The following is a 13,202-nucleotide window of genomic DNA, read 5'->3' on the forward strand; positions in this document are numbered from 1 at the left end:
GAACAGTCCCACTTCGTCACACCTTCCCAGGGGTGCAGCACCCCCCATCACCCCCTGAACCCCCACTTCCTGGCCGCACAGTGCCCCCCCTGTTCCTCCCCTTCCTGGGGTGCAGCACCCCAGTGATGCTTCTGAACCTCCTCTTCCCAGGGGCATGTTGCCTCCTAGTGAACCCCTGCACCCCCCTTCACTAGCACCCCTAGGGACCCCCTGATCCCACTGTCCTGGGGGTGCAGTGCCCCCAGGGACACCCCGAGCCTCCCTTTCCTGGGGGTGCCATGACTCTCCCCAGGGGCACAGTGACCCCCCGACCCTCTCTTTCCAGTTCGTTAGCGGGGAGCGATGGTCCCGTGCTCCCCCGGTTCGTTAGCGTAGGGTCCCTGCTGCTCTCTAGAGCCGCCCTGGGGCAATGGGGCAGGCCTGATTGCCAGGGGAACCCTATACGAGGACACAAACCACCAGTGTCATGAGCTGTGTGGGTCTCAGCTCATCACCTGCAGGTGTGAAACAACCAGCCCCCAGCTTTCACACGCCTCACTGCACCCGGAGACCTCAGGGCTGGGCTAGCAGGGGCTGGGGGTCGGGAGTGGGGGACCCCGGCAGGGCTGCGGGGCGGGAGTGAGGGGCCCCAGGGAGCAGGGGGGCTGCGGGTCGGAGAGGGCTGGGGGGGACTGCGGGGCAGGAGTGAGGGGAGCAGGGGGCTGGGGGTCGGGAGTGGGGGACCCCGGCAGGGCTGCGGGGTGCAGGGGGCTGTGGGGCGGGAGTGAGGGGCCCCAGGGAGCGGGGGGGCTGCGGGGCGGGCAGGGCTGGGGGGGGCTGGGGGTCGGGAGTGAGGGGCTCCGGCAGGGCTGGGGGGTGCGGCGGGGCGGGAGGGGGACGCGTTGTTCACGCCTCGTGTCTCTGCCTGGCGGGTCCCTGTCTCGGCAGCTCGGGCTCTGGGGGGGCGGGGGGGGATCCGGGTCCCAGCTCGGTTCGGGGGGGGGAGGCGGTGACGCTGCAGCTGCTGCCGCTAGTCCCCCCCCCCCCCGCCCGGCTGCTTCGCAGAAGAGACGAGCGGAGCCAACCCCCGCAAGATGAGCTCCGAGAAAACAGGTGAGAGGGGCTGGGGGGCAGGAATAGGCTGGTGGGGGAGTGGGGATGGGGCAGGGGACGGCTGGGGGGGCAGGAATGGGGTGGTGGGGGAGTGGGGATGGGGCAGGGGACGGCTGGGGGGCAGGAATGGGCTGGTGGGAGCGTGGGGATGGGGCAGGGGACGGCTGGGGGAGCAGGAATGGGGTGGTGGGGGAGTGGGGATGGGCCAGGGCATGGCTGGGGGGGCAGGAATGGGGTGGTGGGGGAGTGGGGATGGGGCAGGGGACGGCTGTGGGGGCAGGAATGGGCTGGTGGGGGAGTGGGGATGGGGCAGGGGACGGCTGGGGGAGCAGGAATGGGGTGGTGGGGGAGTGGGGATGGGCCAGGGCATGGCTGGGGGGGGCAGGAATGGGGTGGTGGGGGAGTGGGGATGCGGGAGGGGGCAGGTGCTGGGGGAGCAGGTATGGGATGTGGGGGGAGTGGGGAGGGGGCAGATGGGGGCCAGCAGGAATGAGGTGGGGGGGATGGGGAATGGGGGCAAGGGGAGTGGGGAGAGCAGGAATGGGGTGTGGGGGGAGTGGGGAGGGGGCAGATGGGGCATCAGGAATGGGGTGTGGGGGGGACAGTGAGTGATGAATGGGTGGGTGGGCATGTGTAGGGGAGGGCATGGAGGATGGGGGGACAGAACATGGATGGAGACGGGACGTGGGGCAGCGAGTGGGTATGGCGGGATTGTGTGTGGGTAGATGGGGGTGGAGGTGTGGGGGGAGCAGGGGATGATGGGAGAAGAGGTGGGGGAACAGTGAAGGGGGCGGGGGGAGCAGAGGATGATGGGAGAAGAGGTGCGGGGAGCATTGAAGGGGGTGAGGGGAGCAGGGGATGGTGGGAGAAGAGGTGGGGGGAGCAGTGAAGGGGGCGAGGGGAGCAGGGGATGGTGGGAGAAGAGGTGGGGGGAGCAGTGAAGGGGGCGAGGGGAGCAGGGGATGGTGGGAGAAGAGGTGGGGGGAGCAGTGAAGGGGCGAGGGGAGCAGAGGATGATGGGAGAAGAGGTGGGGGGAGCAGTGAAGGGGGGGAGCAGGGGATGATGGGAGAAGAGGTGGGGGGAGCAGTGAAGGGGGCGAGGGGAGCAGAGGATGATGGGAGAAGAGGTGGGGGGAGCAGTGAAGGGGCAGGGGGAGAGGGGACGACGGGAGAAGAGGTCGGGGGGAGCAGTGATGGGGTGGGGGGAGCAGGGGATGATGGGAGAACAGGTGGGGGGAGCAGTGAAGGGGCAGGGGGAGAGGGGACGAAGGGAGAAGAGGTGTGGGGAGCAGTGATGGGGCGGGGGGAGCAGGGGACGATGGGAGAAGAGGTCGGGGGAGCAGTGATGGGGTGGGGGGAGCAGGGGATGATGGGAGAAGAGGTCGGGGGAGCAGTGATGGGGGGCGAGGGGGTGGATTTTCATACGTTCATCGATTCCAGCCCTCGATGGCCAGCTTGGTGCCTAGCCCGAGCCAGAGAGCGGCCCCCCTGCTGACCCCCACCTGGCGGGATGTACCCCTGGCCGGGGCGGGAGCAGCCCCACAGCCCTGGGGAACTCGCCCCCCCTGGATCATTCCCCTCCGGCCACAAGCTGACGCCTTGTTCCCAGGCTGGCTCTGCCAGCTCCCGGCCAGGCTGGGGTTCGATCCCCTGCCGGCCTGAGGACCCCGGGGGATTTTTGGTTCCCGGTCGGTGCCTCCGGCTGGAGACACGTCCCCCCTTCGCCGGCCGTGCTCAGCAAATCGACCGAGCTCCTGGGGGGTCTCGCTCCGAGGCCGGTTTTCTAACCCCTTCATCGTCCTCGGGGTCCTCCCCGATGGACCCACACCCCCCTCGAATCGCGGGCACCAGAACGGGAGCCAGGATCCCGCCGCGGGATAATCCCCTCCCGGCTCCTACCCGAGATCCCCCGCCAGCACCCCGGGACGGCATTCGCCCTTTGCCCCGGCGTCGCCACGGCGGCTCCCGTCCGGCTGAGTCTGCACCGTCGCCCAGTCTGTGTCCCGGGGGCAGCGTCCCCCGGCCTGGCCCTGCGGCCGCCACGCTCTGCTCGAGGGAGACGTTGACACGGAGCCGGAGTGACACGCAGATTGTTGGCTCCGGCCCAGCTCCCCTGTGACCCACCGGACCGCTCGGGATCGGGGCCCTGTCTCTTTGCCCGTTCCCGCTCTGCCGGGGTTTGGGTTGTCGGCACGTTTTATCCGTCATGCTCTGATGTTTTCTCCCGAGTCGCCGAGAAAAATACGAATTCGTGGAGGGCCAAGAACGGACCCTTGCGGGACCCACAGGACACCCCCCGGCTGGACGGGGAGTCCCTGTCTGCTGGGACGTTTTGAGCCAGTATTAAGCTAGCTAACGATTACGGGGCAAGGCAAACTTTAGGGGGCGGGAATGCAAAGTGGTCTTGAGCCCCTCAGTGGGCTCCGAGTCTGCCGTGTCCGGCGTGAAGCGCGTCGTCCGCTTGCACTGTGGGCTGTCCGGGGTGCCGTGGGCGCGGTCGGCCTTGGCCCAGCCCCACCTGACCGTGCTCTGCTGGCTCCCGAGGCACTGGGGGAGCCGGAGCCAGGTCCTTGGGGTGGGAGTTCCCGGGAGCGGCTGGGGCTCCCTCCCAGCCCGTCCACCCCGGTGAGCTGCTGCGGATGGGGGTGCGCACCCCCCTCCGGCTAGGTGTCCTGCTGCCCTCGGTGCTGGGCACGTCTCCCACCCCGGGCATTGGCCTATTTTTCGCACCAGCCTCGGGTGGCCGCCCAACGCCTCTTCAGAGTCCTCCTCAGCCTCCTGCAAGTCACAGTCCGGTGAGGCCAAGCAGGCGTCGTCAGTGGACGCGAGCCGGCTGGAGATGGTGTCGGCAGGTCCGTGGTGGAGGCGTTAGACCCGGCCTTGGAGAGTCTGGCTGTCGGGAGTCTCCAGGCGCTTTGTCGGAGCCACCTGGAAACTCCTACCTCGGAGCATCAGCTCAGATGCCACGAGGACAACCCATCGTCGAGGGAGAACTCGTGATATCTTGTCTGCCGGCCGGTGTCACCGGCTGCTGTCGGGTCACAAAAAGACAGCCCCGGTCTTCGTCTTCTCTTGCAACCCATTCTCAGCGCTCGTAGCGAGGGCCAGCACTTGGTCACCGGTGCCTCGCTTTGGTCGGAAATCTGCCGGATCGCCACACCAAAGCTGTCTGCCCTGGGCGGGAGTCTCCGTGGGAGTTTGTAGCCACAGCCCAGGAGTGACCCTGCTGAGAGCTGGGTGCTGACGCTGGTCTCCTCTCCTTGGCTTTCCGCCACCTCGTGGGCATCATGCGCGGCGAGTGACATGACGACGGCCGGCCAGTGCCAGCTGCGTGTCTTCCCCAGGTGCTGCCGTGCTTCTGGGGATCCCTTGTCAAAGCCACAGGCTTTCCCTGTTTTCACTGAATTCACTCAGGGCCTTTCTGTTTCTTCCCCCGAGAACGGTTGGCCCCGTGGTTATCCGGGTTGATTTTGTATCGTTCTAGTTTGCACAATGTCGTGCGGTACGAAGATGGACGCTTTACAGAAGGCTGAGTGTCGCACCTCAGCACTAGGACGAGGCTGGGCAGAATTCGAGATTTGTTTATTGATAATATCCACGTTGGTTTTTAGCTTTTAAAATATTTCCATCCAATTAAATATTCACATTTGCGCAAAATGATGGGTTTGGCGCATTTTGTAATGTTTATCAATTTAAATGGTCGCAGTTGAAGGTAATTATCAGGGGGGTCGGACGGTAATTATTGAATGAGCGTAAACGTTAAGATTCAAAAAGTTAAAGGAGGGAGGTAAATTGTTCTCCTTAACCTCTGAGGACAGGCCAAGGTCTAGGATTCTATGATTTATACCCACTAAAACAGAAATAGCCAACATCAGGCCAGAATTTCCAAAGTCGATGTTCTTAAAGCAAACTCGATTAAGTTCTCAAGCTGCGTTTTTTTCTTACTTTGTTCTGTCTGCACATTTTGTTATCAGGAGAAATATCTTTTCATCGGTTTGTGTGTGTGGTGAAATCACCATTCACCGGTAGAAATCTGAGCCTTCCAAGACGAACTGTTACTTTTATCAACCGGATTTATAACCCCATCACAAAAAGATATCAAGTTAGTCTGAAAAGATCTATTTCCCCTAAACCCCTGCTCATTGGCATTAAATATATTACGCTAGTTTAATGATTTATTATTGGAGTCCCCATATCTTACGTTTCATTCTCTTGCCTGGGATCAGTGTCAGGTGACGGATCTATAATTACTCAGGTCATCCCATTTACCCTTTTTAAATATTGGTGCAACATTAGCATTCTTCAAATCTTCTGGAACTTCCCAAGTGTCCCAAGACATATTGGATATCAACATTAACGATGCAGCAATCTCCTCAGCCAGCTCTTTTAAACTTCTTGGAAGAAAGTTATCTAGACCTACTGATTTAAAAATGTCTAACTTTAGTAGCTGCTGTTTAACATTGTCCTGAATACTACTGGAATAGAAAGTGGTTCTTCACCATGATCATCTGAGAGGACTACATCATCTGGCTTTTTTGCCAAATGGAGAACAGAAATATTTATTGAACTCATCTGCCTTATCTGCACTATTATCGATAATTCTACCATTTTCATCTAGTAATGGACAAATAGCATTGTCGGGATTCTTTTTATTGCTAATATATTTAAAATACTCCTTGTTGTCCTTAACCCTGCGGCCACAGACTTCACGTTGTGTGCTTTTGCTTCCCTTATCAATTTTCTACAATTCCTAGTTTCTGATTCATATTCATTTCCATTTTTTATGTTTTATTTTTTATAGCTGCTCACACTTCCCCTCTAAGCCAGGTTGTTTTTTTTAACCAGTGTGGCCTCCTTTCTCAATTGTGGCAGTTTGGGCCTCTGGCAAACAATTCCTAATTAGCATGAACGTTTCTCTGATGAAATTCTTTCTGCCCGCTGATTTGGCTCATCATGGCTTTCCGCGGCCCGTGAAACACGGCTCCACAAGCATTCAAAGTGCTGTGTAGACATTTGGGCTGTGGCTTGGTAACTTTGGGGGCGGCGGGGGGGACTCCCATCCCCAAACACCTGCACAGCCGTTTGTAGCGATGCAGCACAAGCTAGATTCGGGCTCTGAACCTCGCTGTGCCTTTTTGCCGTGTAGACGCAACCCCTAACGCCGCTCCGCCTCCGTGTCGGCCCACTCCAGCCTTCGCCACCGCCCTGGCCCAGCCATTTGTACCCCCACCCCTGTCACCCCGGAGCTGTCCTTGACTAACTGGGGCTGGGGGGAGGGGCCGTGGGGGAGCCCGGGGCTGGGATAGCAGGGAGCTATGGGGTGGGATTGAGGGGCACCAGCAGAGCTGTGTGTGTGGGGGGGGGTGTCATCCATCTCCCGTCCTCCCCCCATCCTGTTTCTCTCCATCTCTCTCTGTTTGCTCCGCCGCCCCCCAGGCTCCGTGTCTCCCTCTATAAATAGACTGAGTGACCTAAAAACTGAGAGCGGCGCCGGATCGGTGCTCAGGAGAGAGAACCCCCGGGAACCGGTGCCCCAATTCCAGGGGTGGGCACCCCTGGAGCCCCCCCAGGAGGAGCGGGAGCTCTGTGTGTGTATATGGGGGGCTGCGAATATAGGGGGCCCTGTCTGTATATGTATATAGGGGACACTGTGTATATAGGGGAGTCTCTAACCTTACCCCCTTTCTTTCCCAGGCTTACCGGACTCTGGCCCCCACACCTCCCCCCCTCCCTACAATGCCCCACTGCAGCCGCCCCCTCCCCCACCCGATGCCCCCAACAATGCCCCCCTCTTCCCCGGCTACAGTGACCCCCCGCACCTGCCCCCCCACTCTGGCATCGCCACCCTGCCTCGCCTCGGGGGGGCGGCCACCCTGCCCCGGCCGCCCCCCACCTCGGCCACCCTGCCCCGGCCCCCCCACCACCACTCGGCCACCCTGCCGCGCCTGCCCCCCGACCCCTACATGCAGGAGACCCAGTTCAGCGCCCCCCCACAGGGCTACATGGTCCCGACGCACCCGCCCATGGGGACCCTGCCCATCGGGGGGTACATGCACCCCGGCTACCCTGTGCAGCTGCAGCCCTGCACGGCCTACGTCCCGGTGTACCCCGTAGGCACGGTGAGTAGGGGGGGTCCCGGGGGGGCGGCGGGGTCTGCTTCCCTGGAGTGGGGCTTCCCTCTGCTCTTGGGGGCGGGGCCTCCTGGGATGGGGATTCCCCCACTGATGGGGGGCGGGGCCTCCCTGGGATGAGGTTTCCCCCATTGCAGGGGGCGGGGCTTCCCCTGCTGTTGGGGGCAGGGCTTCACTCAGGTGGGTGTGGCTTCCCACCTGGCTGTGGATTCCCCGTTTAACTCTCTCTCTCTCTCCCCCCCAGCCGTACCCCCCCAGCAACCCTCCCCCGCCCCCGGGGGTCTCCCCACCCCAGATGCCCCCAGGAATCGCCATCCTGGAGCCGCGCCGGCCGCCCCACGACTACCTGCCCATCGCGGTGCTCACCACCATCTGCTGCTTCTGGCCCACGGGCATCATCGCCATCATCAAAGCCGTGCAGGTCCGCGGGGCCGGGGCGGGGCGCCGCGGGGGGCCTGGGGGGCGGGGCGGGGCAGGGGGCAGCACCTGACCCAATGCCGTGTCCCCCCAGGTGCGGACGGCCGTGGCGCGGGGGGACATCGTCTCGGCCGAGATCGCGTCGCGCGAGGCCCGGAACTTCTCCTTCATCAGCCTGGCCGTGGGCATCGCCGCCATGGTGCTGTGCACCATCCTCACCGTGGTCATCATCATCGCCGCCCAGCACCACGACAACGACTGGGACCCCTAGCCCCGCCCCCGGCCGCCGGCCCCGCCCCCGGCCCCGCCCGCCGACTGGGCCCCGCCCAGCACCACGACGACCACGGGGAGCCCTAGCCCCGCCCCCGGCCCCACCGCCACCCAGGCCCCCCCCAGCACCACGACGACCACGGGGACCCCTAGCCCCGCCCCCGCCCCGCCGGCCCTGCCCACCGCCCGGGCCCTGCCCAGCTCCACGACAACCATGGGGAACCCTAGCCCCGCCCCCGCCCACCGGCCCTGCCCCTGGCCCCGCCCCCGCCCGCCGGCCCCGACCCCGGCCTCACCCGCCAACTGGGCCCCGCCCAGCACCACGAGGACCACAGGAGCCCTAGCCCCGCCCCCGCCCACCGGCCCCGCCCCTGGCCCCGCCCCTGGCCACTGACTGGGCCCTGCCCAGCACCACGAGGACCCCTAGCCCCGCCCCCGCCCCGCCGGCCCTGCCCACTGCCCGGGCCCCGCCCAGCTCCACGACAACCACGGGGACCCCTAGTCCCGCCCCCGGCCACGTGCCCGGCCCCGCCCCCACCCGCCGACTGGGCCCCGCCCAGCACCACGACTACCATGGGGACCCCTAGCCCCGCCCCCCCCCGCTGGCTCCGCGCCCCCCCTGCCCTGCCTGCCGACCAGGCTCCACCCACTGCCGGGCCAGCCTATGAATCAGGCCCCACCCGCTGCCGGCCTCGCCCACAGCCTGCGCAACAGGCCCCGCCCACTGCTGGCTCCAATCACAAACCAGGCCCCACCTACAGCTGCCCCTGCCCCCCAATCAGGCCCTGCCTACTGCTGGCCCCGCCCACTGGCAGCCCCACCTGCCAGCCAGGCTGATAATCCCCTGTGGATGCCATTACCCACAATCCTCTGCAGCCATTGCCAACATGACCTGGCATCCCTTGCAGCCAATGTTACCCACAATCCCTTGCAGCCCCCGCCCACTGGACCCACAGTCCCCTGCAGGTATTGTCCCCCCAGGAGACCCATGATGCTTTGCAACCCCTGCTCCAGCCAGCAACACCCAGAATCCCCTGCAGCCACCACCCTCTGGGATACCCAGGAGCCTTTGCAGCCTCTCCTGGCTCCAGCCCATAAAACCCGGCCCTGCCCCCCAGTCACCCCGTATCCATGACACAACCCCCCTTCCGAGCAGAGTCTTTCCCATGATCCTTTGTAACCATTGCCCCCCCATCCCTCCCCACAGGCATCTTTGGCTCTGCCCCCTTGGCAGCCCCACAGCCCGCCCCAACTAAGCAATTCCCATAATCCTTTGCAACTATCATTTTCCCGTCAGCACCTCCGGCTCTGGCCCCTAGAGACAAGCTCCGCCCCCTGGCCTCACACCCTGCCCCTTTGGCCACCCCCTTCAATGGAATGCTACCCATAATGCTTTGCAGCCACCATATTCTCCCCCCAGTCCTGGGTCTGACTCCATTCCCACATGACTAGGCTACGCCCCATTGGCTCAGGCCACGCCCCCTGGCTCACCCTAAATATATTCCTGAGCTTCCCCATCAGACCACGCCCCTTCATATCAGGCTCCGCCCCCTCATTCCCCCTAATATCGTCATGCCTTGATTGCTCCCCCAAAGCTCCGATTGGCTTCTCCCCAATTGGCTCCGCCTTCTTCAGGAGTGGCTCTGCCCTCTTTCTTCCCTCTCAGCCTTTCCCCACAGCCCCTCCCCTTTTAGCCCCTCCCCCATAAACATTTTGCTCCAGATTGGGGGGGCGCAAACCCCAATATATCACAGAGCCCCCAGCTGTACATAGCAATGAAATATCCCCCTTGCCAAGGTGTGACCCCCAGCATGAGCCCCCCATATCTGTGACACTGGCCCTTTAAGATACACAACCCCCCCACTCCAAAAGAGACCTCTCTTTTCCCACGGCCCCCACAAGTGAGTGATGCCGCCCCTCTGGGACGCCACCTCTGGCCCCCCATGGTGGGGTTCCTGGTTCAGGGGGACAGAGGGGGCAGGGAGGGGAGAAGTTTGAGGGTCCAGGGGTTTGGGGTGTTTGGAGTCTGGGGGCAGAATCACTGGGGTGGGGGAGACACTGTTCATTATCGGGGTCCCCCTAAGTCACTCCCATCCAACACGCTGCCCCAAAGCCTAGACATCTGGGGATCCCTTGCAGTGACCGCAAACATGACAGGCGCGCTGGGCTAGCGGGGGGCTGCGGGTCGGGAGAGAGGGGCACTGGCAGAGCTTGGGGGGGCGCTGTGTTGTGTGGTCCATTGTACCCCCCTACATGGCCCTGGTCCCTTTGCGATCCGGACCCCCCCCAGTTCCTCTCCCCATCGCGGGACGTTTCTGTTTGCAAGTGACCTGGGTTAATAAATCTCTATTGATAACAACACCAGAGTCGTCCCTGGCCCCTGGCCTGCTGCACAGGAACCGGGCGGGGGGAACGGGGGAGCAGGGAATGGGGCTGGGGCCTGTCCCTTCTGGGGGTCGCTGGCTCCCATCCGGCCCCAGGGCGGGGGCTGGCTGGCGAGGGGCAGTGGGGGAGGGGGGTGTTACCCTCTCATCACAGGCAACAGAAGGAAATATCAAAGCCCATAGTGCTGCCCCCCTGTTCCCCACCCCCTATCTCCCCCCTCTTGCCCCATTATCCCTCCCCAGCCCCAATGGCCCCACCTCACCACTCCCCCACTCCCTGAGCAGCCTCCCTGTGCGGCTCCATCTGCCCCCAGCTCCCCCCACCGCCCGGTTTCCCTCCCCCAACCCCCCAAATCCGTGCCCCCGTCCTGAGCCCCCCTCGCCCTCACTCAGTTCCCTTCTCTGTGTCCCTGTAGGGCCCCCGCCCACGCCCAGCATCCTGGAGCTTCGATGTATCCATGGTGACGGTTGCCTGGCTACAGAAGGATGGAGGGACCATGTGTTGGCTCCGGGCATGTAGGGCCAGGGAGGGGGAGGCAGCTGGGGGTGGGGGCCTGTCACAGACAAGCAGAGCTGTAGGGTGTGGGGGCAGGGCTGGGCTAGCAGGTGCTATGGGTTGGGAGTGAGGGGCACCGGCAGGGCTGGGCGGGCAGGGGGCTGCGGGTCGGGAGTGAGGGGCACCGGCAGGGCTGGGGGGGCCCAGGGCCAGGCTAGCAGGGGGCTGCGGGGCGGGAGTGAGGGGCACTGGCAGGGCTGGGGGGGCAGGGCCGGGCTGGCAGGGGGCTGCGGGTCGGGAGTGAGGGGCACCGGCAGGGCTGGGGGGGCAGGGCTGGGGGCGGCAGGGGGCTGCGGGTTGGGAGTGACGGGCACCGGCAGGGGGCTGCGGGTCGGAAGTGAGGGGCACCGGCAGGGCCGGGGGGGACAGGGGGCTGCGGGTCGGGAGCGAGGGGCACCGGCAGGGCAGGGGGGGGCAGGGGGCTGCGGGTCGGGAGCGAGGGGCACCGGCAGGGCGGGGGGGGGCAGGGGGCTGCGGGTCGGGAGTGAGGGGCACCGGCAGGGCTGGGGGGGCAGGGGGCTGCGGGTCGGGAGCGAGGGGCACCGGCAGGGCGGGGGGGGGCAGGGGGCTGCGGGTCGGGAGCGAGGGGCACCGGCAGGGCCGGGGGGGGCAGGGGGCTGCGGGTCGGGAGCGAGGGGCACCGGCAGGGCCGGGGGGGGCAGGGGGCTGCGGGTCGGGAGCGAGGGGCACCGGCAGGGCCGGGGGGGGCAGGGGGCTGCGGGTCGGGAGCGAGGGGCACCGGCAGGGCCGGGGGGGGGGCAGGGGGCTGCGGGTTGGGAGCGAGGGGCACCGGCAGGGCCGGGCTGGCAGGGGGCTGCGGGTCGGGAGTGAGGGGCACCGGCAGGGCTCGGGGGGGCAGGGCCGGGCTGGCAGGGGGCTGCGGGTCGGGAGTGAGGGGCACCGGCAGGGCTGGGGGGGCCCAGGGCCGGGCTGGCAGGGGGCTGCGGGTCGGGAGTGAGGGGCACCGGCAGGGCCGGGGGGGCAGGGGGCTGCGGGTCGGGAGCGAGGGGCACCGGCAGGGCCGGGGGGGGCAGGGGGCTGCGGGTCGGGAGCGAGGGGCACCGGCAGGGCCGGGGGGGGCAGGGGGCTGCGGGTCGGGAGCGAGGGGCACCGGCAGGGCCGGGGGGGGCAGGGGGCTGCGGGTCGGGAGCGAGGGGCACCGGCAGGGCCGGGGGGGGCAGGGGGCTGCGGGTCGGGAGCGAGGGGCACCGGCAGGGCCGGGGGGGGCAGGGGGCTGCGGGTCGGGAGCGAGGGGCACCGGCAGGGCGGGGGGGGCAGGGGGCTGCGGGTCGGGAGCGAGGGGCACCGGCAGGGCCGGGGGGGGCAGGGGGCTGCGGGTCGGGAGCGAGGGGCACCGGCAGGGCTGGGGGGGCAGGGGGCTGCGGGTCGGGAGTGAGGGGCACCGGCAGGGCTGGGGGGGCAGGGGGCTGCGGGTTGGGAGCGAGGGGCGCTCATGGCTCCGGCTCTCCCAGGCCTGGGGGGAGGGCTCCGGGGTGCATGTGACAGTGGATTTGGGGGCTGCCCCTCCCACCGCCTGGCCCATGCGCCGCCCCCCCGTGACCTCCCCCACCCCGTGCCCTGAGACAGGCCCCGTTAACCGGGGCAGCGGCTGGGGGGTGCATGGGGAGCCCTGCCCGCCTCCCTCCGTGGCCTCTGCCCTCTGTGACCTTCCCACGGAGCTGAAGTTGGAGTGTCAGCCAGTGTCCATGACCTCTGACCTCTGACCTTCGACCTGGCGGCCTGAGCGGCACCAATGGGGCTGGCCACTTCCCGTGACCTTTGACCTGACAAGCGCCGCCTTTCTTTGGTTCCATTCATGCTTGATCTTTGACCCAGCCCACTGGGGATTGGCCAACACCCGACCTATGACCTTTGACCCGAAGTGGCACCTGCGACCTCAGGCCTTTGACCTGACCTGGGTGCAAGCAAAGGGAACAGGCCAAAGCTGCCATGTGTGACCTCTGACCTCTGACCCTAACCCTGCAGGCAGAGGCTCGGCTAATGGGCTGGGCTGACGCCTGTGAGCCCAGCTAACGGCTGTGACCTCTGACCTTTGACCTGTGGCCCGTGAGCCCAGGACTGGGCCGAACCAGGGGGTCTGAGTAAAGCAGGAAAAGGCCTCAATGCCTGGTGACCTCTCACCCCAGTGGGCTGCCCCCTGACCCCACCACACCCTGCCGTCCACTCAGCTGGGGGCTGACCTTTGAACTCTGCCAACCGGAACGGCCGGACCCCGACCTTTGACCTGCTCCCAACTTAATGATTTTCTTGTTTCAACAGCAAACGATTTCTTTGTATTTTAAGAAATAAATTTTATTCTCGACTCTGACGAATTACTGGGGCCCCGTGTCC

General features: G+C 65.6%; 1 protein-coding gene across 1 annotated transcript; it reads left to right on the plus strand.

Moving 5' to 3' along the window:
- The first annotated feature begins 1,073 nt into the window (after nucleotides 1-1,073).
- PRRT1 (proline rich transmembrane protein 1) lies at nucleotides 1,074-7,911 on the plus strand. Its single transcript, XM_077806961.1, has 4 exons — nucleotides 1,074-1,092; nucleotides 6,787-7,258; nucleotides 7,482-7,644; nucleotides 7,735-7,911. Exons 1-4 carry the CDS (start codon nucleotides 1,074-1,076, stop codon nucleotides 7,909-7,911), a joined length of 831 nt encoding a protein of 276 aa, XP_077663087.1.
- Nucleotides 7,912-13,202: the final 5,291 nt, after the last annotated feature.

The sequence above is a fragment of the Eretmochelys imbricata genome, unplaced genomic scaffold (assembly GCF_965152235.1).
Source record: "Eretmochelys imbricata isolate rEreImb1 unplaced genomic scaffold, rEreImb1.hap1 Scaffold_41, whole genome shotgun sequence".
NCBI classification, from domain to species: Eukaryota; Metazoa; Chordata; order Testudines; family Cheloniidae; genus Eretmochelys; species Eretmochelys imbricata.

Coding starts and splice junctions, on each gene's coding strand:
- PRRT1 (XM_077806961.1), top strand. Junction 7,259..7,481: donor GCGGGGTCTGCTTCCCTGGA/GTGGGGCTTCCC, acceptor GTACCCCCCCAG/CAACCCTCCCCCGCCCCCGG. Junction 7,645..7,734: donor CCATCATCAAAGCCGTGCAG/GTCCGCGGGGCC, acceptor GTGTCCCCCCAG/GTGCGGACGGCCGTGGCGCG.